Source organism: Oxyura jamaicensis, chromosome 4, assembly GCF_011077185.1.
Source record: "Oxyura jamaicensis isolate SHBP4307 breed ruddy duck chromosome 4, BPBGC_Ojam_1.0, whole genome shotgun sequence".
NCBI lineage: Eukaryota > Metazoa > Chordata > Aves > Anseriformes > Anatidae > Oxyura > Oxyura jamaicensis.
In genome coordinates this window covers 65304595-65329881 of record NC_048896.1, presented here as the reverse complement: position 1 = coordinate 65329881, position 25287 = coordinate 65304595, and the positions used below count along the sequence as shown (strand labels likewise).

At 38.4% G+C, this 25287-nt stretch overlaps 1 protein-coding gene across 8 annotated transcripts in view; it reads left to right on the top strand.

Moving 5' to 3' along the window:
• The window catches only part of PRKG2 (protein kinase cGMP-dependent 2), a 35318-nt gene extending 10436 nt beyond the window's left edge, over positions 1–24882 (top strand). For 6 of the 8 annotated variants that reach the window (XM_035325898.1, XM_035325893.1, XM_035325894.1 and 3 more), the window contains 17 exons: positions 5656–5822; positions 6250–6363; positions 8850–8955; positions 10232–10295; positions 11322–11399; positions 12375–12469; positions 14070–14138; positions 15289–15387; positions 16149–16299; positions 17542–17678; positions 17826–17915; positions 19749–19890; positions 20651–20814; positions 21499–21621; positions 22543–22605; positions 23507–23573; positions 24443–24882. In XM_035325898.1, the coding sequence (XP_035181789.1) occupies positions 5656–5822; positions 6250–6363; positions 8850–8955; positions 10232–10295; positions 11322–11399; positions 12375–12469; positions 14070–14138; positions 15289–15387; positions 16149–16299; positions 17542–17678; positions 17826–17915; positions 19749–19890; positions 20651–20814; positions 21499–21621; positions 22543–22605; positions 23507–23573; positions 24443–24538 (1825 nt within the window). In that variant the 3' untranslated portion in view covers positions 24539–24882. Of the gene's footprint in view, positions 1–5655; positions 5823–6249; positions 6364–8849; positions 8956–10231; positions 10296–11321; positions 11400–12374; positions 12470–14069; positions 14139–15288; positions 15388–16148; positions 16300–17541; positions 17679–17825; positions 17916–19748; positions 19891–20650; positions 20815–21498; positions 21622–22542; positions 22606–23506; positions 23574–24442 lie in introns of those variants that run through there. The other 2 variants (XM_035325892.1, XM_035325899.1) reach the window with 2 other exon arrangements.
• Positions 24883–25287: the final 405 nt, after the last annotated feature.

Here is a 25287-nt window from a genome sequence, read left to right as displayed (position 1 = left end):
ACACATGCACATTTGAACCTGTACTGCAGTAGAACTAGGAGTTATCAGGCTCAATGTAGTTGTCATCCATCCTGTGTTATATCCTCAAAGCTATCTTTTGAACCTGAAAGGCTGCCTGAATGACCCTAAGGAGCTGAAAACTTCAGCAAGTAGTGTTTTTCTGTGTATGGGAACTAAGGGAACTGTAATTACAACTTGTGATAAAATGTTACTACCTATCTTCTCCTTGGCATAACCCTTGTGCTGAAGTCCACCAGATTGTTTCCTAGGGTGCTTCCAGAAGTAGAAGTGTAATAATACTGCAGAGTGAAGCACAGGACAGGATGATTTACCAAGTGCAGTACAGACTTCACCATTCAGTACAAAAGCAAATATTGCAGCTTATGCAGTCTAAGCATAACACTGATCATACAATAGATTAGAGAGCCAGGAATTTTCTGTCTTGATTCAGTGGCCAAGCAGTTCTAACACTGCCATTTTTCTTGAATGCCATCTTCATTTTCTTGTCTTCCTAAACAATGGCATGAAACAGAAATGATAAAGGAGAACTGGTCTTTTCATTTTCCCTCCCTCTTATCTTTAACAATCTGGTTCAGAATAGTTGTGGTAAGGCTCCCATAAATCCATAACAATTTAGAATACACCATTCCTGTATTGATTTGATCTTGACTTTAGTGGAAACAACTCTTTTAGTATTCAATGCAAAAGCACTAAGAACGGATCACCCGAACTCTCCTCCCCACCATTTCCAGCTTTCGTAGTATTCTTTTCACCTTATTTCCTTCTGTTCAATGCTATCCATGTTTCCTTCATTTGCACTTCATTTTTTATTTTAATGGCCATCACGGAAGATGAGAATTCAACTTTCATTTGTCTGCTAATTACTGTCCTGAGTATAAGTAATTTTATAGTGAAGTTGAACTCATCATTTGTTTCATTACACACCGCTAGTAAGTGCATCAACTCTGCCAGAGTAATTAGCATGAGAGAATTAGCTATGTGTTCCATACAAAAAAAAAAAAAAAAAAAAAAAAACACAAAACAAAACAAACAAACAAACAAACCAAACAGTTCAGTTGCTCCCTAAGCTGAAGTGAAGGAAAGTAATAAATAAATAAATCTGGAAATGCAACCAAAACTTCAGCTTTTAACACTAAATATTAATGGAACATTTGTTGTAGCAGACTCAAGAGCTCACGTGAACTTATTTCTTGGCAGGATTATGAATGAAGAAAAGCATATCATAGAATCTTAGAGTATCTTTATTAAATCAGAAGAGCTAGAATTAGGAAAAATGATTTCTAGGGTATCCTAAGTATTCGATAGATCATGCCAGAGATTAAATTACCTTTTCTTACATTATTAAACTCAAATTCAACTTCATATTTTACCCATTGTCCTTAACTTACAAAGTAATCTTCCATAATTAAACATTTTCTAGATCTATTTTTGGTAGGACATAAAATGGCAATATATCTATGTTTTACTTGTAGATCTAGGGACATAGTCCAATAGTTACTAAGACAGTTAAAAAGCTGATTATAGACTCTTAATAACATTACAGCAATAAAACTTATTTTTTTTTAAGTGGTGCTTTGTATTTTTTTTTTTTTTTAAGTCTAAAAAGTAATGTATAAGCATGTCAGAATAGTTCTGGTTTTATATACACTTGCAACTGTCTCCAAGAATTCATATCTTTCTGGCTGAGGTTCTGAAACTTTAGCCTGCATTATGGGCAGAATTCTGCTATGCTGTTGATGTGACTTTGTTGAAATATCTTGGGCTTTGAAAGACTAGAAACTTGGACTAAAAACACCAAGAACTAGTGCCTTGAATTAATATAAGTGCAGTACACTATCAAAACCTCATTTCCTGTGGAATAAAGCTCAAAGGGCATACCCAAAATATTTTATTCACTTGCAAGTTGGCATATTTTTTTTCTGTTGCAGTCAGTATTTGTTGGATATATGGATATATGTTGGATATATGTCTTTTGAACAGCTTTTAGACTCAGAATGTTTAGTACCTTTATCAACAAACTATTTTATAAACTCACATACATGATACGCACCAAGCGAACAAATTAGATCTTACCCAATGAATCAAGTAATGGGTGAAGACTTCGCTCAGATTTCTGGGATGAGGTCTATCTTCTGATGAAATAGTGGCCAAGCTATCTTTTGATCTTCCAAACGCTTCAGAAGCATACAGAAGTGAGGAAATAATACCAGAAGTGCTAGAAGCATAGTAGTGCTGTGTCCACCACCGCCAGCCTGTGATACACATGCACTTGTTGAAGTCCTCCCCTTGCAATTGAGATAAAATGCCTAGAGGTTCCAGCATTTGGTTTCCTTACACAGGTTGTAAATACTTCAGGTAGGTCTAATTCAAACAGTTGGCATTCATAAAAGGACAAAGTCTAACCTTGACTGTCTACAGAGTTCTGTCCATCATGTTTAAAGAAAAAATGTTTCTTTATCCTAGCAGTGGCTATAGGAGCTTTTAGAGTTGTTGATGTAAGCAGCTGCTTCCCCTTTACAGAGTAAGGATTTAATGGAGCCCTGAGGGGAGAATAAAAACCTATCTCACACTTAACAGTCTCCTACCAGTCAATACCAACAGAAATCCAAGATCTCTCATCACTAGGACAAAGTTAGATTGAGAGAAATCAGCGCTCCCTGAACTATGTCATACCCTTAACCTGTGGGATGACAGGTGTCTCCTTCTGGGAGGAAATTCACTACTGTTCACGGAAAGATGTTTTTGAACTGTCAAATGGTATTGATGGGGATGTGACTGTTTTGAAAAGGGCCACAGGGAACATTGGTAAAGTAGCTAACAGCAGGGAAGGGAACCAAGCCTGGACAGGAGCACTATAGCAAAGCTCAAGCAGTGTAGTAAAGGAAAGTCCTGCTAGTGGTGGGACCCAGAAATACCTCAGGAACACCAGAACAGTTGTATGGAGATGTGCATCCCCTTTTTAGCCTCTAGAAAGAACAGTGCAGTAACTGGTAAAAATATATTATCAAGAGTCACCTGTCCTTTCAGGACAAGTAATTATTTCCAGCAGATCTTAAAGCTAAGGTGGGTGTAGGAGAAGCAGAGAAAAACAAAACAATATGTACTGTGCTGGATGCCTGTGGAATGAGCAAGCAACTGATTGAAGAGCCTGAGGCATGATTATGATACTTCTAGGTCCTTTGCTTAGTAGCCCACTGCACTTCCTGAAACAGCAGCATCAGAAGATTCAGGATTTCTGCAAGCTTTAGTGCTTGCTCTTAAGTATCAGTTTATAAGCCATTACTGTATTTTATTGCAGTATAATGTGCATGATGCAGGCCAGGATAAATTAAATAAGCAAGGTCATTTTCAGCAGAAAATCAAGTTAGAGACTATATTCTAATAATGCTGTTGCTTTCAGGAGAAGCTAAATTATTATCTCTATTTCTAAACACAATTTTAACCATTACTGCTTGATTTTATTTTCTTGCCTCTTGTCATTACCATTACTGATTTTCAGACATTATATGCCTAGTAACATGTTAAATCTACTTTTGTTCATTCCTGATTTCCCTCAGGAAACTTTACCTGTGTTTGCTGAAAGCTTTGCCTTGTTTTACAAATAGAAGCAAGAGGAAGCCTTAGATGCTCCAGAAAGCTGTGAAGGTGTTAATTTTGTTAGGCAGTTTGCCTACACCAGCATAATAGGAACAAGGGGACGTGAAAGCAGAATGTAACTTTCACTGCAGCATTAAGAAAAATCACTCAGTAATTCCATAAAAGATTTATCAATGCAGCAATTGTTTAAATGCATTCATTTCTGGCATGCATTCAAAGCACTACAAGGCTTTACAGGAAGCCCTTGACCTAGAGCACGTGTCAGTCAATCAGACTTCACAGGCTGCCCAATGTGTACATAGAGCCAGCTTTATCTCATTGTTAGTCAGCTCAGCCAGCTTTGATTTTTCCACATTCTCTCCTTCTTAAAATCCAGCTACTGAGATTAGCTGGAAAAGTACACTGATCTTGATACATCCTTTTCTGTATCAACATTTCCCACTCCAGGAGATAGTGCAGAGACAGCATCGCAGGGAGCAGTAAGAACATGGCTGGTCCCCAGGGAAAAGCAAGCCAGGAGCCACAGATGGCCACACAGCACCCTCACTGACCAGGATACCATCCCACAAGGGCCAGACAGGTTAGGCAGAGCAGGGTGGCAATGACAGCATCCAGCATAAATCCCATCCAAGAAGTGATCAGTGCAAGCTCTATCCAGGAAACATAAGCAAAGTACTTACAGTGTGGTGCCAAAATCCCTCTAAAAGACAAAATCAATCCCTATAACATAGCTCAAAGAAAACCAGACTTACCAGGCCTGAGCGTAAATAGAGTATGCAGGCCAATGGAGCAGTGGGTGCGTGGATGGGGGTCCCAGGTGAGGATGATCAGGGTGGTGATGGCCTGTTACTGCCAGTGGGGTCCTCACAGGCTGCTCCTTGATCTCTGGTGTGCCTATTTTACATGCCTTTTGTTTGACTTTTGTGAATACCCCAAAGCTTTTCCAAAGACATTTCAATGAAACCACCCTGTATATTGTACTTTGCAAAGAGCATGCTTAGGGAAGACTTCTCCGTTGTCTGCTCGTTCTTAAGGAGAGAGGGCCAGTTTGTCATCCCAAATGGGCAGACCGCTACCACGCTTTTACACAGGTAGGAGCATTTATGCTGGTTTTTGTCATCCATGCAGAGGAAGTGGATACAGCAGAGGTAGGCAGTTTTGTGTGTAGGAAGATGGAGGACAAAGAGCAGTGCAGAAGGGAGCTGCATTAATCCCAGCCTTCACCCCCTGCTCACCCCTTACACCTGCTATCCTGGGCTTATTGTGCAAATGTGGGCACAATGTTCAGCAGGTATTCTGCAAGCTGACCTTCCCATGGTGTCCCACTCATTACTTAGTTTAGTAGCTATGAAAAGGGAATGCAATAGGATCAATGGCCTTTTGCAGGTTTGGGGTAAGTTCTCTGTAGTCAGTTGTTTAATCACAATCATTTACAGCTTGCTTCATTTTTCCCACAGCGCCTGTTAATCATGCTTTGGCATACTTTTTTTTTTCCTTGCTGCTTACCTCACTACAAAGGAGAAACTCTTCATACCATCAGTGTTGAATTTAACTCTGTTACTATAATCGGTGTTTTGTTTCTGCTGGCTATTAAGAAAAAATACACTGAGATGTTAGAAAAGTGGACCTGATTTTATAACAGGTTGCCATTCCTGTACAGGCAGAGGTATGTGAAGACATACCTTTCACATTTCATTCCTTCACGTAAGCAAGACTGTATATTTTAGTCATGCACTGCAGAAAGAACACGGTGAGAAACTGTGTGAATCATCTGGGGAGCATGCCTTCCACTTGGAGCCTCTTCACATCTAACATGATGCTTTCTTTGATGGGATCATGCAGGAGGAGAGAGGCTGTGGTGTGGCACTGCTTCTGGGATGCATGTTAGTTGCAAGGACTGTAATATGCATCAGTGATACTGGTCATGTTGTCAGCGTTAGAAATTAGACGAAGCATGTTGAGAGGAATGAATGCTTGGTGAATAATATATCCCAGCAGTGCTTGATCTTTGAAACTTTGCTTTTTGATTGAAACCAGTGAGAAGAAGCTCATCACAGATGCCCTGAATAAAAATCAGTTCTTGAAGAGACTGGAGCCTCAGCAAATCCGAGATATGGTGGAATGTATGTATGAAAGGACTTTCCAGCAGGGGAGTTATGTCACCAGACAGGGAGAGCCAGGCAATCACATTTTTGTGCTCAAAGGTGAGTACTGCTTGCTTGTACAATACATAAGTGCTAAAACCGGGAAAATAATTCATAAGTCTTTGCAAGAGACAGGAATGTTGATATCTGCATTCCTAAATGACTCATGCTGGCCCCACTGAGGGCAATGCAAGTTTTATCTGTGATTTCTGTGAAACAGTGAGAGCAACAAAAATACCCTAGAAACTTGAACCTTGATTTAATGCTATTTCCTGGTAAAATAAATTGAAGTGCTTCTTTCAGCTCTGAAACTTCGAGGCCAGGAGAGGCTGGTTTGTACCTGTGTTTCAAGGCACTGTTTGCATTGTTGCTGCTCCCATTTCTGTGCTTGAGGGAGTGGTGAAGCCAGAAATGCATTGATTTACTTTCCCTCCTCTCTGTGGAACAGCTCAGATTTAATGCATATTATCCTGATGATTTTTGACAGAGGGCAGACTGGAAGTCTTTCAGCAGAATAAACTCCTCTCCTCAATACCTGTGTGGACAGCATTTGGTGAACTAGCCATTTTATACAACTGCACACGGACAGCTTCTGTGAAAGGTATACGAAGTGTATTATAACAACATGGTGTGGACTATTGTGAGGTTCCTGTTATATCCAGTTTATCTTTGAAATTGTCATTTAATAGATGTCAAAATCCTAATTCGAGACATAAGACAGTATGTAGGAATCAGTTGCTGTTGTACTTATTTGTTTCCATATCATTAAGTTATTGAGTCTCACCAAGATCCCTTTACATGTTGCATTTGTGACTGGCATTAAGGAAAAGGTTGAGTTTGATTGTGAGGAAGATAAGGAATTACTAGTTGAGACACGCTGCTTCTCCATGGAAAATACTGGCTCTTGCTTAGTGTTTACTGTCTGACCAGGATAGAGGTCAGTGCTGCTGGGATACTAATATCCATCTTCCTTTATTAGACTGGGTATTAATTCATTAAATATCCCTAGATTCCTTTTCTAGCCTGCCATATTATTCTGTGACCAGTAAGTGACCAAATAGGGTTTTCATTCCTCATCCCCATTTTTCAATCTCCATCACTTTGTGAAAATAATTCGTGTTTGGAGGCTCATTTCTGGCCTCATCTCAATCGAGGAACCTTGAACCACCAGTAAGAATGAAGACTTCATGCTTACTTAAAAGGGAGCAAAGGGAATAAAACAAAAGTTGTTTGCTTTAAAAGATTCTGCTCTTTCTTCCTGCACCCAGTTTAAATACTTAATCGTTGCTGGCTATGTAGATGGAGTAAGCTCGTGTAATCTTTTTGTAATCTTTTATTTTATTTTATTTTATTTTATTTTTTGTGGCTGCCCGATAAATAGAGCAGCATCACTAATGTGATTAGTTTTTGTACTAGCATTCGAATACGTTCCCTATTTTTCTTTTTTGCATGCTGTGTAGTATTAGCATTGTAAAGTGATGTTTCAGCATAGTAAGATGTCATGCTGTTTTGGATCTTTATTAGCGTGAATTGTTTTTGAGGTAGGACAAGGTCTCTCCAACTGTTGACAAGAAAGGGTATTTGTATACTTAAAATCCCTCCAGAAACCCACGCCTCCCCATTAGCTTTTCCGTGTTTCCTTGTGGTGAAGGAAGAACACTGCAATGCCAAAACTGAGCACAACTAGCAAGTACATAGGCGACAACTCTGATGTGGGTGCTGGATCTAGTCACCCCCCTTACCTGCAATGCTTGAAAAATGACAATTTACTGCTGTGTTTCTTTCTAGATTCCTCTTTTTCTGTCTCATCTTTGAAATTGCAGGTTTTTGTTTGTTTGTTTTCTAGCTATGTAATTGGCTTATTTATTTAAGGTACGAGATACAGGAGATGGAAAGCTTTCATTCTTGCCATATTTTCTTCATGGAAAGTAAACTGAAAGATATTGTTTAGGAGAAAACCAAAACCAAAACAAAACTTTTGCTCTTCCTTCCAGCATCCAGAAATATTTTTTGAGCTCTTTTAATAAATGCCAGTTAAGAGTGTGTGTACATCAGGATTAAGTACAATGACTGACAACTGACCTGTCCATCTTTTTAAACCTAGCATTAGTCTTTCCTGTAAAAATGGTTTTATGTTTCTGATAAATAGTTAAACTGGGGAAATCAGTTGTTCTATTTTTTTTTCCTGTAGCTTTCTGTAGCCTTTATCCCAGAGAAAAGTTTTATTCCTTCAACTTACAGAAGGAAAACTACTGAGTACAATGTAGCATCTTGAGAGAGAGAGAAATAGAGAGAGATTAAATTAAATAGAATCACCATATTTTGCTGAAAGAAATAATAAGTGCAGTGTGTTCTGTTGTGTCAGTGACTGCACCCAGAGGCCACTTAGTGGTTTGCATCTTTGATGCTGGGTCTTGTGGACACTTGCTGCTTTATTTTTATTACCTTCCTAAATATAATTAGTAAGCTGTAAGGTTTGTTTTGATTGCTCTTCTTTCCTTTAGAAAAAGGTTAAATTAGATGAAAAAATGTGTGAAGATCATAGGATTAAATGAAATGACATGAATTTCTTGACCTTTGTTATTCCTGTCTTCTTGCATATCTCACAAACATTTGCATGTAATCAATCTGAATTAGAGATGGATCTGAGCCGTAGTATTCAACATATTTATGTCACACATACTCCAGCCAAGTTTTCTTCTTTCAGATCACCTGTTTTACAAATTACATTGGAGTTTTCAAGTGCAAAGTCAGATTTTCATGAACATTCAGCCCTGATTATGCCCATAGCAAATGGCTAGTTTTTCAGGGTTGCTCACTCCATGGGGCTGCTCTGAAGGCTCATGCTGAAGGACCCATTTGGAAATCTAAGCCTTATTTTAGTGAGGGTTATTTATGTGGGAGCTGGATTCTTTTAAAAGTCTGATTGCATTAGGTGTTGCAGATTTAAAAATTTGTCCTTGGGCAATTTGAAAAGGCTAGTCTATTTTGTACCACGGCCTGATACTGCAATATCTGCCACCAGATCATAAGGAAATATTGTTGATTTGTTGTTGTTTTGTTTGGTTTTATTTTGTTTTCTTAAAGCAATCACCAATGTAAAAACGTGGGCGTTGGACAGAGAAGTATTTCAAAACATCATGAGGGTGACAGCACAGACAAGGCAAGAACAGTACAGAAGCTTTCTTAGAAGGTAAACTTAACGGATTTGTGTTTTTAAGTACTGGTCTGAGCTACTTGGTGAGGTGCACAATAGTATTGTGCTTGTCTGTCTTACAAAGGGACAGAAAAAGAGGTGCATTAAGGAATGCAAAGGGCCTTAATAACCTGAATGTTTATCTCTTTCATTTTTTTTAGGATTCACATAATTATTTTGTTTATTTTGACTGTCTTTATCTATTGCATTAGGAAACAGCAGTATCTGCTTGATGAAATGCATGCTTTTAAGTAATGGAACAAATGTATAGGCAGGTTATGTGGCTAGAAGTTAAAACAATGTTTTCAATGAAGAGAGTTAATGAAATCGTCCTACTAGAAGTTCATTTGCTGTTGGAGTAGATTAAATAATATATTCTTCATCCCTTGGAGACTTGAATATGAGAACTACATATCTTTATTTATGAACTCTTTCCAGTATATATTGCTAGGATATCTGTAGAGAGGTAAAGGAGAATAATACTCTCTCCTACAGGGAATACTGAGATGTGCAGTCTTTTTCCTTTAGAAGAAATTAAGTTAGAGGTTCCAAATCATAATTAGCTTATTTCATATTTTCTTTTCCTTTAAAAAAGCATCGCCATTCTGATACAGTTTCAAACTGAGATCTCAAACTTGGCCTTGCATGTCTTTTTGCATCCATTGCTTGTCTCCATCTTTGATTTCCATTAGTATTTCTTTGTTGAGCCCAGTAGCTAGAGAGCTCCATGATTTCCAAACTTCTACCAGTCAGAGTGCTACGCAGCAGAGGTTTTTCCATTCTTAGCAGCAAGTTCACTAAGTCATCACTGTAGCTGAATTCTCTTTTAATAGTTACAAAAGTAATGGTGAAGTTTCTAACTTTGTCTGATGTCGCAGTCTCTGCAATGCTTTTGAAAATACATTACTAAAGTATTACAGTGTCTTGAGTTTTTGCAATGAATGGATTCTGTATGACTTAATTTTGAATTTGGGCCATGTGCCTGCTAGAGCTTTTTCTGCCTAAGAAAATAGAAAGGTGATTTACAAACTAAGCAATGTTTGCTACATTTCTGTAATTGTGCACCTAAAAAGCAAGATGAAAGAGTGTTTCAACATTTCAAATCAAGATTTAGTGCTTGTTTTATATTATGTGTTTTGTATCACAACACCAGTTTAGCTAGTTATAAAGTGTGATTGTACAAATTCTATAATGAGAAGAAATCATGGAAAAAAGTGTTAGTCATAATTTTTTTAAAATTTTTTTTTGGCTTTGCATTTCTGTTTTCTGGTAGTGTGTCCCTCTTAAAAAACTTACCTGAAGATAAACTAACCAAGATCATGGACTGCCTGGAGGTGGTAAGATACTGTTAAGTTTTCCTGAACAGTATTCAGTAAACTTTTAAAATAATGAATAGTAAGTAGGTTAAAAAAAAAAAAAAAAAAAGGCATTTTTGAAGTGGTCAGAGTGGATTCCAAATACCAACATTTAGTGGCATGTAAGTAAGTTATATCTTTGGCATCTAAGAAGTCAAGCAAGTAGTTAAGAGCATATTCTGTCTATTTTATATTAGGATTAAGCACAAAGTTGCTGCCCAGTTCTCTGGTTCTTTTTTGGTAATAATGCTTTTCTGGCATACAATGTGGATATGTAATATTTTCATTTGCCTTGGAATACATACACTGCAAAATGTAAGGGGAAAAAAAGACCTGTCTGTCTTAGGGATGCATCTGACAACAGTATTTGGAGGTAAAGTTTAGGTATATAGTCATAACCGTGATGTCTTTAAAGAGCAGTGGTAGCTATTGATATTATTTGTGTTGGGAAAGTCCAGGACCTCCAGTCTTGGAACAGTTCTACAAATAATTGGAGGAGAAGAAAAAATTAAGTGGATTTTTAACAAATCACAAAATTGAAAGTTAGCATGGAAAAGTTCTTGACTGAAAGTTAAAGAATTGGGCAGTGAAGGCGGGATTCCTTAGCAGAGACAGAAAAGCTGGTGTTTTGGTAGCCTGGAATAGATGATTTAGGCACTGCCACTGAGATGTCAAGCCCCAAATTACTTTGAAAATGGGACCTGGATTTGGAACACTTTTAACAGCTTTTTATATTTTTTCCTCGTTTTTTTTTTCCATGCTTTCTAGGGATGATACCAGTGCTAATATTTTTTGTTACATAGTACTGCATTTAGATATGTTACAGATCAGCCACCAAGCTTTACACAGTGGAATGCTTGCATATTATTATAGGACACAACCTATGCTGGAGATAGGAAGTTAAACATCAATGGAACATTGAGACATATTGACAGCTCTGCAAATAATCTGATTTATCAAAGAAGCTAATGATATATCAGGCAATGTTGTTTCTTTATCACCCAACAGGAGTACTATGACAAGGGAGATTATGTTATTCGGGAAGGAGAAGAAGGAAATACATTCTTTATAATAGCAAAAGGAAAGGTAAGATGTAATAAAGCAAACTTACTGGTATTTCAAAAGCTATCTTGAGGGGTGTGGTCTTCAGAGAAATCTGTTCAGTTGCTTTTATGTTCACAATGCTGTGATAAAAGCCTGGAGTAGTATTGCAGAGATGGGAATCTTATTTTCTATGGCAATGAAGCCATGTTAAACTGTTACAATATAATTCAAGTATGTTCTGAAGCTTCTCAAGTCTGTAGCAAAGATATAAAGTCATTTTTTTTGTAAATGAGATTTGAACCTCTGTCTTCTGCATGTTTCATTATCTGACAGGTTAAGTAAACCATTTTACAGTCCAAATACCAGTAGGAGCCATGTTTTACTTATTCATTGTATTTATTTCATGATTTGGCCATCCAGGAAACTCATTTGAAACAGTAAAGAGCTACTTAAGGAACTAAAGAATATAATTTGCTTCTTCCAAAATTTTAAACTATATTGGTGCTCAAATATGATATAATATTAATAAATATTGAAAAATATGATAAAATATTTAAAAAATTCACACAAATATAAAACTGATTATTTCATAAATTATCGGGGATGATTTATTTATAAAGGTACAAAATATTAGTTAATATTTCTGCAGGCTGTTTAACTGAGAAACCAAAAAGATAATATGATGTCTGCCCAATGTGAGAACCTGAAGTATTTTTCTTTTTTTTTTTTTTAATTGAAATTGAACTTATTTTGCTCTGTTTTAAAAGGCGTGATGAGAAGATGTTAGAGGATGAGAAATAATAAATAAGTTTGGTTTTGCCATTTCAGCAAAAATGTGGGAGGGGCTGCAGGATGTTTACTGGTTTTAATTTTTGAGAGAAAGTAGAAATTACATTTATCTGTTAAATACTGCAGCTTCACTGAGTTTTAAGCATTTATGAAATATACGGAAAGAAGGGGAAACCATGGGATGCTTTGACTCTTACCTTCCTAATTTTTTGTTCCTGTCCTTTCAAGGTGATAGTTACCCAGAGTACTGCAGATCATTCAGAGCCTCAGCTGATCAAAAGCCTACATAAAGGAGATTACTTCGGAGAAAAGGCTCTCATTAGGTTAGTTCTCACTGTCTCGTGTATAGTATTTCAATGGATATGTCACTGCGTCAGATTGTACACTTCATGGCTGCTTAGAATATAATCTTTGTTTTGAATGAAATGCCAGCAGGTCAAGGCAATGGCTGCATTTGTCTTGATATGGTTTTTGGTTTCCAGAAAATACTTTAAAACTTACACTGTCATTTACCTTTGTTTTTCCCCGAAAAAAAAAAGCAATTGCTGGCCCTCTCTACATTGTTGCTTTTTGTTTCTTAAAAGCTGTAATGAAAAATTGCTGTTCCAGGCTCTCTGTGACTCCTAGCATAGCCTGTGACTCCTAGCATGGATAAGTTCAATTGTTAGGAGTACAGAGAGTATGCCACCTATGAGCCAATAGCTTCTTCCTAGTAAATGTTTTCAGGCTTTAATGAGTTGTCAGAAGGTCTTGGTTTATTATTTCTGGGCTCCAGATAATTTTTACCCATAATGCTGCATTACATGATGTCAGCCCTGTTTTGAAAGAGTAGTTAAGTTCTGGCTTCTGGGGATCTCTTCCTGATAGAATTTTTGTAGTGGATTTGCTTAGCGAAGCTGCTGTGGTCACTCATTTAATTTTAAACCTGTGTTGGATAGCACTTGCAATAAATAAATTAAAAACTTCTACGCTTTGGAGAACTTCTTTGTACTCAGTATCTTGAGCATTCCTTTTCTTTAGTTTCTTTTCTCTGTGCTTTGTTGGCCTTTAGGAACTGCTCACGGTATTTGGGGCACTCATGTCTCATAGGTTACATTAAGACCTTGAAAGGTCTTTCTTTTTTGTAACCAACTGTATGAGTAAATTCACATAGGACATAAATATTTTATAGTAAGCTTTCTTCATTCCCTCTCACAACTGAAAATATGACAAGTATGAATAATGCGCAATAAACTCCCAAATACATTTGGATGTAAAACAGCCACTGGAAAGTTGGGTCAAGAGAAGACTGCAATTCTTTTTACAGTTCAAGATTGTTGTGCTGTTTCACATGTAGGCACTCACGTGTTTGATTGGGCAATAAGCAGTATTGTAACAATTTTCAGGCTGATGTAAAAGGAATTATTTCTTAAGAAGACATTTACAGAAGTGAAAGTAAAATATTTGCATGCAGGCTACTAAACAATAACAATGAAAGATTGAGGAACTTAGAACATACTCAAATAATTGATAAATAAGTTTCTGGGTACCTTTGCATTCCTTTCTATGAATATTTATCTGGATGATTGAGTGGAAAATGTTTGGTGTGTGGAATGTTTTATCTCTGAGGATCACTTCTGAAATGTATAGTTAATCTGTTTGAATGCTATTTACATCTCTACCTAATTTTCTGGTATGTTTCTGAGGAGTCATGATTCAAACCCTGTTGAAGTGGGAATACAAACTTTGCTAGACAGTAGTAAGGACTTGTAAAATGCTAGAATTGTGTATTTGGTTCAGCAAAGTTAATACAAATACAACCTACAGAGGCCTTGCAGGAGTTTCACCTCTAGCAGCTGTTACCCTCTGTGAATAAGTACAGTGTGAGGTACTTCAAGGATTTTGATATGTTTCTGAATTCTTCTAATCTGTTTCAATTCCTAGTGATGACGTCAGATCAGCAAACGTTATTGCAGATGAATATGATGTGGAGTGCCTTGTTATAGATAGAGAGTAAGTATCATGCTATGCTTTAAGGAATGATCTGCGTTCTTTTTAGGCAGAACAAACAGTAAAAAGTAAATTCAGCATGAGCACAACCACAGTGTTTTCTTAAGTAAGTACTGAACAAGTGGTTATACTTTTCATATTCTGAGCTGTGGTCATGCTTTAGACAGAGACCTGGTGAAGAAAGGCTCACAGAAGGTGCATGGAGGGAGCAGAGAAGCTTAGGAGTAATTCAGTTATTCTTTTATTTCTCTCCTCATGGTGGTGATGTTTGACATTTAAGTAATATTCTTTGGCTCAGGGGACAGCAAAATCCCCCACATGTCCCTGTTTTGGGTATGTTCATTTGTCAAGGGGATCATGCAGCCTAGTTTGCTGGTTTTGTCCAGTAGAGGCCAATTGCAGACTTCCTAAAGTGGAAAAAAATGGAACAGTTGGAGGATATAAGGAAGAAGGTTCCCAGTGGAAAGCAAAACAGCAAACCCACATTTCTCAGGGCTAACTGCTTCAAGGATGCCTCCTTGGAACGTGGACAGACACCCTCCTTTTCCTTGCTGAATCCCCAAAAGGGTCCTGCTGAGGGCTAAGATTCTGTCCCAACCCAGGAATTGACATCTTGGGCTGTGAATACATTTTCTTCTTTAGTTCTTTAGCTTGTTTAAATGGGTTGGAGAGAAGCATGCCAGAAGCTGGTGGTACATCATTCCCACTGTGCTGTCACTTACCTGTGAAGAAGGAGAGATGATGTCAGTTGCTTTGGTGCTGCATGCCCAGGGTTCAGTCCATTGGAAGGAGGAGTGATAGCCTAGACTCACGCTACGCTAGTTCTTGCGGTAGGGATAGTGGAACCATGCTTAATAATCGGTGTCTATGAGAGTCAAACTATATCCAGCCTGCTCTGAATTATTGCAACATAACAGGAGATCTGAGATCAGGCGCTCTGTCCCCCTACCCTTTGGCAAACCAAATTTGGTACTTCAGTGAGTTAGCGCTAATCAGATCTCTTAAAATTTGTATCATCTAAATAATAGAGTCAAGTTCTGCCTGGGTCATGGCTTAGGGGCAATGTAAAGTCCTGATACAGCAACACAGATTTTGGTTTCTTTCTCTTTCCATAGTATGTACAGTCGCTTATACTGTTTCATTGGGTTTTTAGGACATTTAATCAAACCGTTGGAACTTATGAGGAGCTCCAAACCTACCTTGAAGGCTATGTGGCTAACCTGGCCCGGGCTGATGAAAAGCGACATGCAAAGTAAGTCAGATCATTTGTTCTTCTTATCTTCTTCAGTAGATAATCACAAAAATAAGGGATTGATATGTCAGTAAAATTCTGGATGGTAGCTGATGGAGATGGGCCTTTGGGAACAACAGAAATCACTACACTAAAACTGTGTAGGTATGCTTATTGATTCCAAGGAGTTTTCTTTTCTGAAAATTAGAGTACATAGAATCTCAGTATATTGACTTCCAACCAAGAACTAACTCTATCCAAAGAAAACTGAACACAGAAAAGAAGTGAAAGTGTTTTCAAATGATGCACTTATCTTTTGCTTTCTGATGGTAAACTGACTGGTAAAACCACTAAAGGTCAACCTCAGCCCCCAAAGGAGTTAATAAAACTGTATTACTGTACAAAAGATAAATTGCCATTTCCAATAGAAATAGGCAGACATAGAAGAAGCAGTCTATTTTTAATGTTTCAGCCAAACAGTAGTGTTGTTAAAGGGTTTGCTTCTAATGGGGGACCACACCTATTGTTTCTGTGCCTCTGATTTCAGCCTACACACTGCTGGAATAATAGCAGAGTATGTTTTTCTCCTGTGTAAAAATATAGCTGCACTTCTGTTTCTGCTAATTCTGCTCGAACAGTTACACAGTCCTAGAGAAATTTCTTCTCCAAATTGAGAAGAAATTTCACCTCGCCTCTCCTCTCTTTTTATAGGAGTATTAGGGTACTCTGATACACATTGCTGGCAAGGAAAGCATTAACCTATGTTAATTGTCTTAATGCAGAAGAAGATCCTTCTGTGGACAGTCGACCAAAGAGGTGACTTTGGAGATGATACAGCTGCAGGAGAAAGTAGCCCAGTTCTCTTCTTCCCCATTCCAGAATTTAGAAGTTGTCACAACTCTCGGTGTTGGTGGGTTCGGAAGGGTTGAGCTTGTAAGAGTTTGTTTTAAACATATTCAAGTAGTTCTCTGTCTTAAATAATTGATTTAGGTGCTGAAAGATGTAGAGGATTTTAACATTTACTCTGCATGATGTGACTCCCAGACAGAGAGAATTCTATATAAGGCTTGCTAAACAGTATTTTCAGGACTTAGATGTTCAAAAAAACAAATCCACTCTTGTGTGCTTTCATCTCTTGTTGTTAAAAGTATGTTCCTCATCACTATATGTATATTCATCAGTTTGTGTGTGTGACATTTACAGATGTGCCTACCTGCATCGTGTCCCCTGAATTGCAGGTCCTTTCCCCAGATTCTGCCTGAAGTGATCTCCAGGGTCATGTAGCCTTTGTTGTTGGAATTGCTTTGGTATGCCCAACATCTACAGGAAACAGTGTGATCTGATTCTGAGCTGTGTTCATTTTGAATTTTCCCACAATTTGTAATGGCTCTTTTGGGTCATATTCTATAATATGAACAGCCGCATTTTTGGGATGTGAAGAGCCTCATTAGACTTAAAATTCCACTTTGCTCTGGCTGGGTACCAAATATCTGAAAAAAAAGTGAACACTTCTTCTATGGGTTGCTGGAGTTAATGGTAAACAAAAGGTGATTCTAATGAACACATAGAGTCTTTACAGTAGTTAGACAATCAGTTGTTTTGTTCTGAATCACGCTTCACCAAACAAATTTCCACATTGGTTGACTGCCAGTTTGGGAATTCTACAGCTTCACCTGGAAAATAAGCTAAAAATTTAATTCTCAGCTAGCCATGGAGCATTGATAGCTGCTACTTTGATTTCCTGGAAGCCCCGTTTTATCTTCCATTTTGGATAATATTTCATTGTAAACATTCTTCATAAACTGCCTCTGTTTTATTATTATTATTTGTATTATGCTAGTATTTAGAGATCTCAGACTGAAACTAGGACCCATTGCAGTATAAACTAATTTTAAAATACAGTGCCTATCCAAACTGCTGCCGTTTTCTATACATAAAAAGGACAAAGATAGCATTCTCTTCATTTTATAGGTATGGACTGGGACCCTAAAAAGCTCTGATGCTTTACTTAAAATCATACACAATAGTTGTGCAGAAAATCTGGCATTTATCTCTCATTCCAGTCATCAGTTTCAGTCCCGTGCTGTATTGAAATGGACTGACACCAATATACCTATTGAGAACAAATGGGCAAAACTTCTTTACCTCATATGTACTTACCATTTTTATTCACAGGTTAAAGTGAAAAATGAGAACATTGCTTTTGCTATGAAGTGTATAAAGAAGAAACATGTAGTGGACACCAAACAGCAAGAGCATATCTATTCTGAAAAGAGAATTCTCGAACAGATATGTTCTCCATTCATTGTGAAGTAAGTTCACCGTAGAGTTTCCTTAAAAGCTGACCCACTGAACAGCATTAGAATGAGGTTTTGCATAAATGAGTTCTGGAGAAAAGACATTGTGGGTCTTGCAATTCATTTTGCTTGTCCTAAATAGCTGTTTTTGTGTCTCCACAGACTATATCGTACATTCAAGGATAGTAAGTATGTGTACATGCTACTGGAGGCTTGCCTTGGAGGGGAATTGTGGAGCTTACTGAGAGACAGGTAACAGTAACAGAAGTGGAACCTTGTCCTTTGAAATCACCAGTCAGCTCCATACATCTGCTGAGTAGGTTCTCTGTTTAGCTTGACTGGTACAGATCTATTACAGAGGCTGTGAATGGGAAAGGGATCCGATTTTCAAAATTCATAGTCCTACAATACTTTGTATTTGGCCCCCTTCTTCCCCACTCCTTTCTAAAGTTAGAGAATCTGTTGAGCAGTCATCACTTCTCTGTATATGCAAGATGCTGAAAATAAGTACATTCTGCTGGTTTCGCAGAAGAGCCATACCATTTCAGTCTCAATCTGTTAATTTCCCATTGAATATGAAAAAAGAGACTATTGGGGTATTCAAACGTTCTTGGTGGCTGGTTTCTAAGGAGCAGGCATGAGTCGATGCTAGTATGGTTTCTGCATTCATGGCTAGATTTGCAATGTGTGACTCCTTTTAGCAGAGCAGCACATCAGTGAACATAGTACAAAATAAGAACCGGATAGCATAAACATTGTGCTAGAGGCTAACTTTGAGCTGCCTGGGGGACGTAACCCCTGCAACTGTTTGTTCTTTAGGCTCAGCTTGTCTCCCATGGCCCCATCTGTGTAGGTAGAGGAAGAACATGTCTCTAGTGGTTCTAATGCTGGTGTCTCTGAGTTTGCTGCTGCCCACCACCACAGTTCACCATCTCTCCAGGAAGCAGAGAACAAGTCCTATGAAAAACTGAACAGCAGCTTCCTATGCAAAAGGAGAAGGATCTGTAGATCTGTGGATCCTTTCTCAAGGGAACTTGAGAAGGGGAATGAGTGAAGTGTGTCCTAAGCTAAGACATTGCATTATCAGGTAACTAGCAGCAGAGCAGTCTTTCCCTGCTGACAACCGTGGCATGGGCCACTGCCATAAGAATATTGCACTGTCTCCTGCTGAAAAGTCAGCAATGAGCCTGAGGAACAAAACACTGTAAGCAGCCCTCTCTGACTGAGAGAAGGGAAGTCCTTCTTAGCAACTAATGGAATCCCTGCTCTGGCTAGAAATGCTGTGGGATCTCTGTTAGCATTAGAGACGCAAGATGCTTGCTTTCATGAACTTGTCTAAAAATGATTACTTGGTGTTAATTTATTTGTACACATCCACAAATGTAGAGACTGTAAGCAAGTTGGGAGAGATCATCTTTTTTTTTTTTTTTTTTTTAAATGTATGAAGAGGTTGGATCCCAGCATGGGAACAACCAAATTCGGCAAGAAGTACAGTAATAATTTGTTTGAAGTTATTCTTGAGTTATAACAATACTGTTCTAACACAATGTTTGATTTAGTTCACATTTGGAAGTGCTGTCCTTCAGGGAGGAAGGACTGAGGATCCTCCCTTTCTTTCACCAGAAATTGTTTAAGGCAAATTTGTTTGCAAGTGGGGTTGTTCTCTATAATAGCACCTGGCATGTCAATTGGTTGAAAAGTTCCTTGTTCTCAATTTTTATTTTATACTGTGGTGTCATTTGGCTCTGTGTTATTATAAAGTGGCTGCATTTCACTGTCAGATGAGGTTATTGTGCACTTGCCGTGTATCTAGACCTTTGGGATTTTTTCGCAGTGAGAGATGAAGTATCACTCAAAATATTGTCAAAACAAGCAAAATGATTTACAACACGTGATGATTCAAAGGCTGTCCCATGAAAAGATATTTGGTTTAGCTTCAACCACATGAGTGACATACAGTGACATACAGAATGTCAATGCAAAAAAGTTGTTAATGTTCTAGGTGTTACATGTTATCTGATTATTGAGTGAGGTATTTTTAGAAGTTAATACTGTCTGCAAAGTTAATGATTTTTTTTCTTCCAGAGGCAGCTTTGATGAACCCACTACTAAGTTCTGTGTTGGGTGTGTGACAGAGGCTTTGGACTATCTACATCACATAGGAATTGTCTACAGGGACCTGAAGCCAGAAAATTTAATTTTGGATGCTGAAGGATACATAAAATTGGTAAGATGTTCTGCCATCTTTTTGTGCCTGTATCCTGTTTCTTTGCAGGGGGATATAAATAGACAGCATGTAATTATAGTACCAGCATCCTGGAGTTTAATATCCCTTACTTTTCAGTAGAAAAGAGGGCAGGCTACTGGTTGTGTGGTGAGGAACAAAGGCATTGCAAAGCTATTTCAAGCCACAAAATGGGGATCTGCAGCCTCCAAGAGCTCTTGCCACAGAGTAAACCCTAAAAATACTGTCTCCCACCAGCCATTCTTAATGAAAAGGCAGGAACCATTTTTTCCCAGGACCAGAATGCCCTCCCTGTCCAGCCTCAAGCATCATAGGTTCTACATTATCTCTGTAGAAAGGGAACATAGTGAACAACTCCTGCTGCACTTGACTGTGACAGTAAAATTGGAGAGATTATCCTTCAGAGAGCTTGAAACATCCACTCTTGAGGACAATGAGCAACCCACCTTTTCCATGAGCTGTAAATCTTGTATCCTCAAGGAGAACATGGGTTGTTCTGTCCAAAACAAGAATCGTTTGGGAAATTACTCATGAAAGTAAATGGGACTACTCTATAATATTCAGTAATCCCATGGAATTACTTCTCTATCCTTCACAGTAACATTGTAATTGTTCAGCTATAAACGATTGGTATTACTGGAGACTGTGAGACCTCTAGAGGAGGTGTGGAAGCAATTAGGACCTTAAACTTTCTCAGTGCAAAGCATGTCTATGTTATACAGCATATGGTTGTTTTCATCAGGTTGATTTTGGATTTGCAAAGAAGATCGGGTCAGGGCAGAAAACCTGGACATTTTGTGGAACCCCTGAGTATGTTGCCCCAGAAGTCATTCTGAGTAAAGGCCATGACTTCAGTGTGGATTTTTGGTCCCTTGGGATTCTTGTGTACGAACTCCTTACTGGCAGGTAAGTGCCTACTACTCCCAAGTTCTTACCTTATTTATCTGTTTTGAAGAACACTTTAAAGGTTATTTTCAAAATGAATTTTGTTATTTTCCCCATCAGTAAACAGGAACAACTTGCAAACTGATATGTTTTTTTGTCTCTTCTGTATGTCTTCTCATACATCATTTCAGAAATGTCACAGACAATAGAGGCAGGGGACATATCCTCGGTTCTGGCTTATCCATCCAAGGAAAGAGCCAGACACAGGCTATAGAGAGAGGTGTAGAGCTCCTTTAACAGATGCTCATGCTTCCTATAAGGAAGACCTAACAGCAGGCTGTTCTCACCTTCAGTGGGCGAAGGGGTGCAGCAGGATGGGTGAACTGTGAGCAGGGCTCATTCTTTGTCCACATGCACACTTGCATGACACTTCTTTGATGTGGAAGCTTCTGAGTCAGGCTCGGGGCAGGGTTAGCTTTGACAGACACATGTCATGCAGTATCCCTGATTCCTACAGACAGTTTGCCAACCTCACACCCTTCAACTATCTTAGGCTGAAATGCAGGTTGTCAAGCTAGAAAGGTGTTTTTTTTTTTTCTTTTTCTTTATTTTTTTTTCCATATTCTCAAATGTTTGCTTGGATAAGAAATGGCCAGATGTGTTCTTGCCAGCAATTCTATGTAACAGTGTGCTTTCTTTTTCTAGTCCACCTTTCTCTGGGGCTGATCAGATGGTGACATATAATTTGATTCTCAAAGGCATTGAAAAACTGGACTTCCCTAAAATAATAACAAAGCGGCCTGAGGATTTGATCCGCAGACTTTGCAGGTAGGAGGGGCAGTTTGTGACAGAGACTGTGTGTAGATAGTTTGAGCTATTTAAGATCCAGATTAAAGTCATAAATTCCTTTCAACTTCATTTAACATTGTTATGCCTAACATGGTCCATTCGGATTATAATCAGTACACATGCATGCCTCTGAGCGTGTCACGCCTCCTAGTCTGCACAGCCTTAAATGCAGGGTGTGGGCTTCTTCTATAAGTATGAATTTTTCCGTAGTTTTCTGAAAGACATTTTAGGGAAAATGTGTGTAGGTGAGGGCTAAGGAAGGAGCTAGAGAACTTAGTTTTATTATCAAGTGCAGTGTTTTAACAAAAAATGCTTCCAAAATTACTTAGGCATATAGCTCCTCCACAAATCTTAGGTCCTGATTTAAGGGCTGTCTTAAGCCCATTCAAAAGTGTGCAGAAAGGTTCTGTTTCAAAAGGAGCTGCCTAACTCAGAAGCATTAGCACATTGTCACAATCTGTGACTGGTGACACTGCTGACTTTGAACTCCCAGCTCCTGTGGGATCTCATTCATGGCTCTAGGAACACATAGCTGTGTTTGCACAGTGGGATTAAAAGGATCTTTGAAGCTGCTAATTTTCGCCTGCCTCCTTTTACACTCATGAACAGACCTGCTGGCCAAGAAGATGTAAGGTGTGCAACTAAAATTGAACCACTTAACCTCCTGCTACTTCTAACAGCAGAGTGACACTGTCTTGGCTTCCAAATTGGAAGATTACTCCATCCTTGGGAGAAAGGAGGAGAGAGAAACACCTCCTTATATCTCCTCATGTGACTGTATGTTGTATGAAAGCTTCATCCCTGAGTAACTGTTCAGTGCAAGCAACCAGGACCAGTGCTCTTTTCCAAAAATAAGAACGTTTTCAGAATTTTTATGCTTATTCTTTTTCTGTTTTTAAGGCAAAACCCTACAGAAAGATTAGGAAATCTGAGGAATGGAATTAATGACATCAAGAAGCACAGGTAAGTGAAAGAAACTGCCAGGAAGAAAAAATATTTTTTAATTTGAGAATATTTTTAGTATTTTAGAACCCAGTCCACTAACTCCATAAGGCTTCAGACACTTCCAGACAGATTGTGTAAGAGACACACGCGTTGCTATCGAGTATGTTTGCTACTTCAGCAAGCAACAATATCAACATAAATCCTCAGCAGGATCAGCTAGGAACATCTTGTTGACTGGTTTTTGTTACAGGTTGCTGACATAGAAGTTTAATTCCATTTGCAGAGAAATTAATGCCAGCAGTAGTCAGGATTACTTGCCCTCTTAGATCTCCTGAGTCTCTGATCTAAAGCCAAACAATTGCTGTTCAAGAAGAGTAGTTAAGGGCTCTGGAGCAATATCAGATTTATGTCCTCTTTCTTTTAATCAAGAAAGACCTCAGTGTATTAGACATTTCCTGCCTTTTCTTTTCATCTTAGTTATTTCTAAGCCCTGCAGTTTGTTCTGTGGAAAAGAAGTGCTTTGGCTCTTCTATTTGTCCCCCTTTTCTCATGTTGTTAAAAGAGGGTTGAATCCCAAGGCGACGCGTACATCTTTGCGTGGCAGTGCTTATGCATATGCATCCATGTGCACTAAGCCATCTACTTTAGCCTGCCTGCCACTTCAACACTTCTGCAGAGAGGAGATGGCATGTACCTGGTGGTTCTGAAGCTCTCCCTGCTCCTGCTTCCTTGTATGGCAAAGACAGTGTGCTGAATTCCCACTTCTAACAAGTGTGTTGTCACACGGACTGTTGTCATGCAAAAATGTTCTACAGCCCTTGTTCACATGCATTTAAACTTTTAATAATATAATGCTTCTAACAGAAGATGGTCTGTCTCTCAGTCTCTCCCTGTCAGTCTCTCATTTCTTTTTAATCAGGTGGTTGAATGGTTTTAACTGGGATGGTCTGAAAGTGAGGAAATTAACATCACCTTTAAAAAGAGAGGTATTGGCTCTGGCTTTCAATGTCAATGTGCTTTTCAATGTGCTTTACTAATATAAAGGTGCTTGACTCCAAAGAAACAACTGATGACAAGTGCAGAATTTCCCCAAAATGTATTTGCATTATTATAGCTCTCCCTGTTTAATGAAAGCTGAAGGAAGGAGCGAGAGACCCAAGCGATACATAACTTAAATTCAGTTAGATAATGGAAATGTTATTCTGCCTGTGTACTTCGCAGTAGTTTTTCACCATTATTATAATAAATGGTGAACATTTATTGATGAACAGTGAAAAAATTTATTTTCTTAGATGGGCATGTTAAGATGTGCTGCTCACGTTACTGTGCAGAGTACAAATTCCTGTATTTTCATGGTGTTATGGCACATGCATAAATTAGCTTCACATTTTAAGCGGACCATTTCTCTTTGCCATAAAATGAAAAAAGATTGAGGGTAAAGAATCTGAAGCTCACTTTGAACACCATTGGAAAGGAACAATCCCACAATCTGTTTTGAGTAGTTACCCCATGTTTATAGATGAGTTCTTAAACAAATTTGAATCAAAACTGAACTTAGTGTGGCCCAGTTTTCTTACTAACTTTATAGGCCTCTGGATGAAATCCTGGATTTCACAATATTTGGGGAGTGTTTTTGTACATGGATGCTAATGCTATTGTTCTGTTGTACAAGTTAATTTCTAGAGTGGTAGCTTTTAAAGAAGGAGGAATTTAATCCAATGAAAGAAATCATCCCTTGTCATGTTAGCCTTTCCTCCCTCCACTGGTAGCAATACAAATGACACATAATCAAGAGAAAGTATTTTCAAAAGGTACCTTCTGAAATAACTATTTCTTTGTGTTTTTCATGTCATAGTTGTCTGGACCAACTGATTACAGCTACTTTGATAGCTATCCACCTGAAGAAGGAACCCCTCCAGATGAACTTTCAGGCTGGGACAAGGATTTCTGATACTTCCTTATTCCAGGACGTTTATAGAGACTCATAGGCATCAGTTCTAAACCAATTCTCATGTATCTTGCTTAAAATCAAAGCACGCAATGTTTTTGACAAGCATGATGTTCCCTGAAGAATAGAAGGCAGTGCAGAAACCAGAATCTGTTTGGGTAACACACCAAATTCTCTGTGTGCCTCTTTATAACAAGGGCATGCAGATGCAACCTGAATACTTTTTGATACACAGTGTCTCTGTGAGCATTTTCAGGCACTGTGGGTGGGATGTATGGTTTTGCTATTGGAAGTTTTACTAGCTACTATTTTGATATTAAAAAGGTTACTGTATGTCTTAATTTTTTTGTTTTAAAAAAGGGGGTCAGGATTAGGGGCCATGTGGCATTTGTCAATAGCTGACACTATAGGCATTTATTTTTCATTCTATCAAAGTTTACTGTTTCCCTTTTTCCGGTAACAGACAGAACTGCTTTCATCCAGAAGCATGTAGAAAAGACTTCTTCTGCAACGTTGATTTGATCTGATGCTGCAGTTGGAAACTGCTTACCAGTTTGGTTTGTCACTGGGTATGTGAGACAGGCTGTAACACGTCAAAGGAAAATCCAGTAAGAAATGAGTTGTATGCATAATAGAAGTTTCCTGGAGAAGCAGACGTTTCCTGGAGAAGAGCAGAAGTTTCCTGGAGAAGAAGTATGTGTTTCTCTAACTGCTTCAAAGAGCTATGTCAATTTCTTAAAATGTTGTGTTTT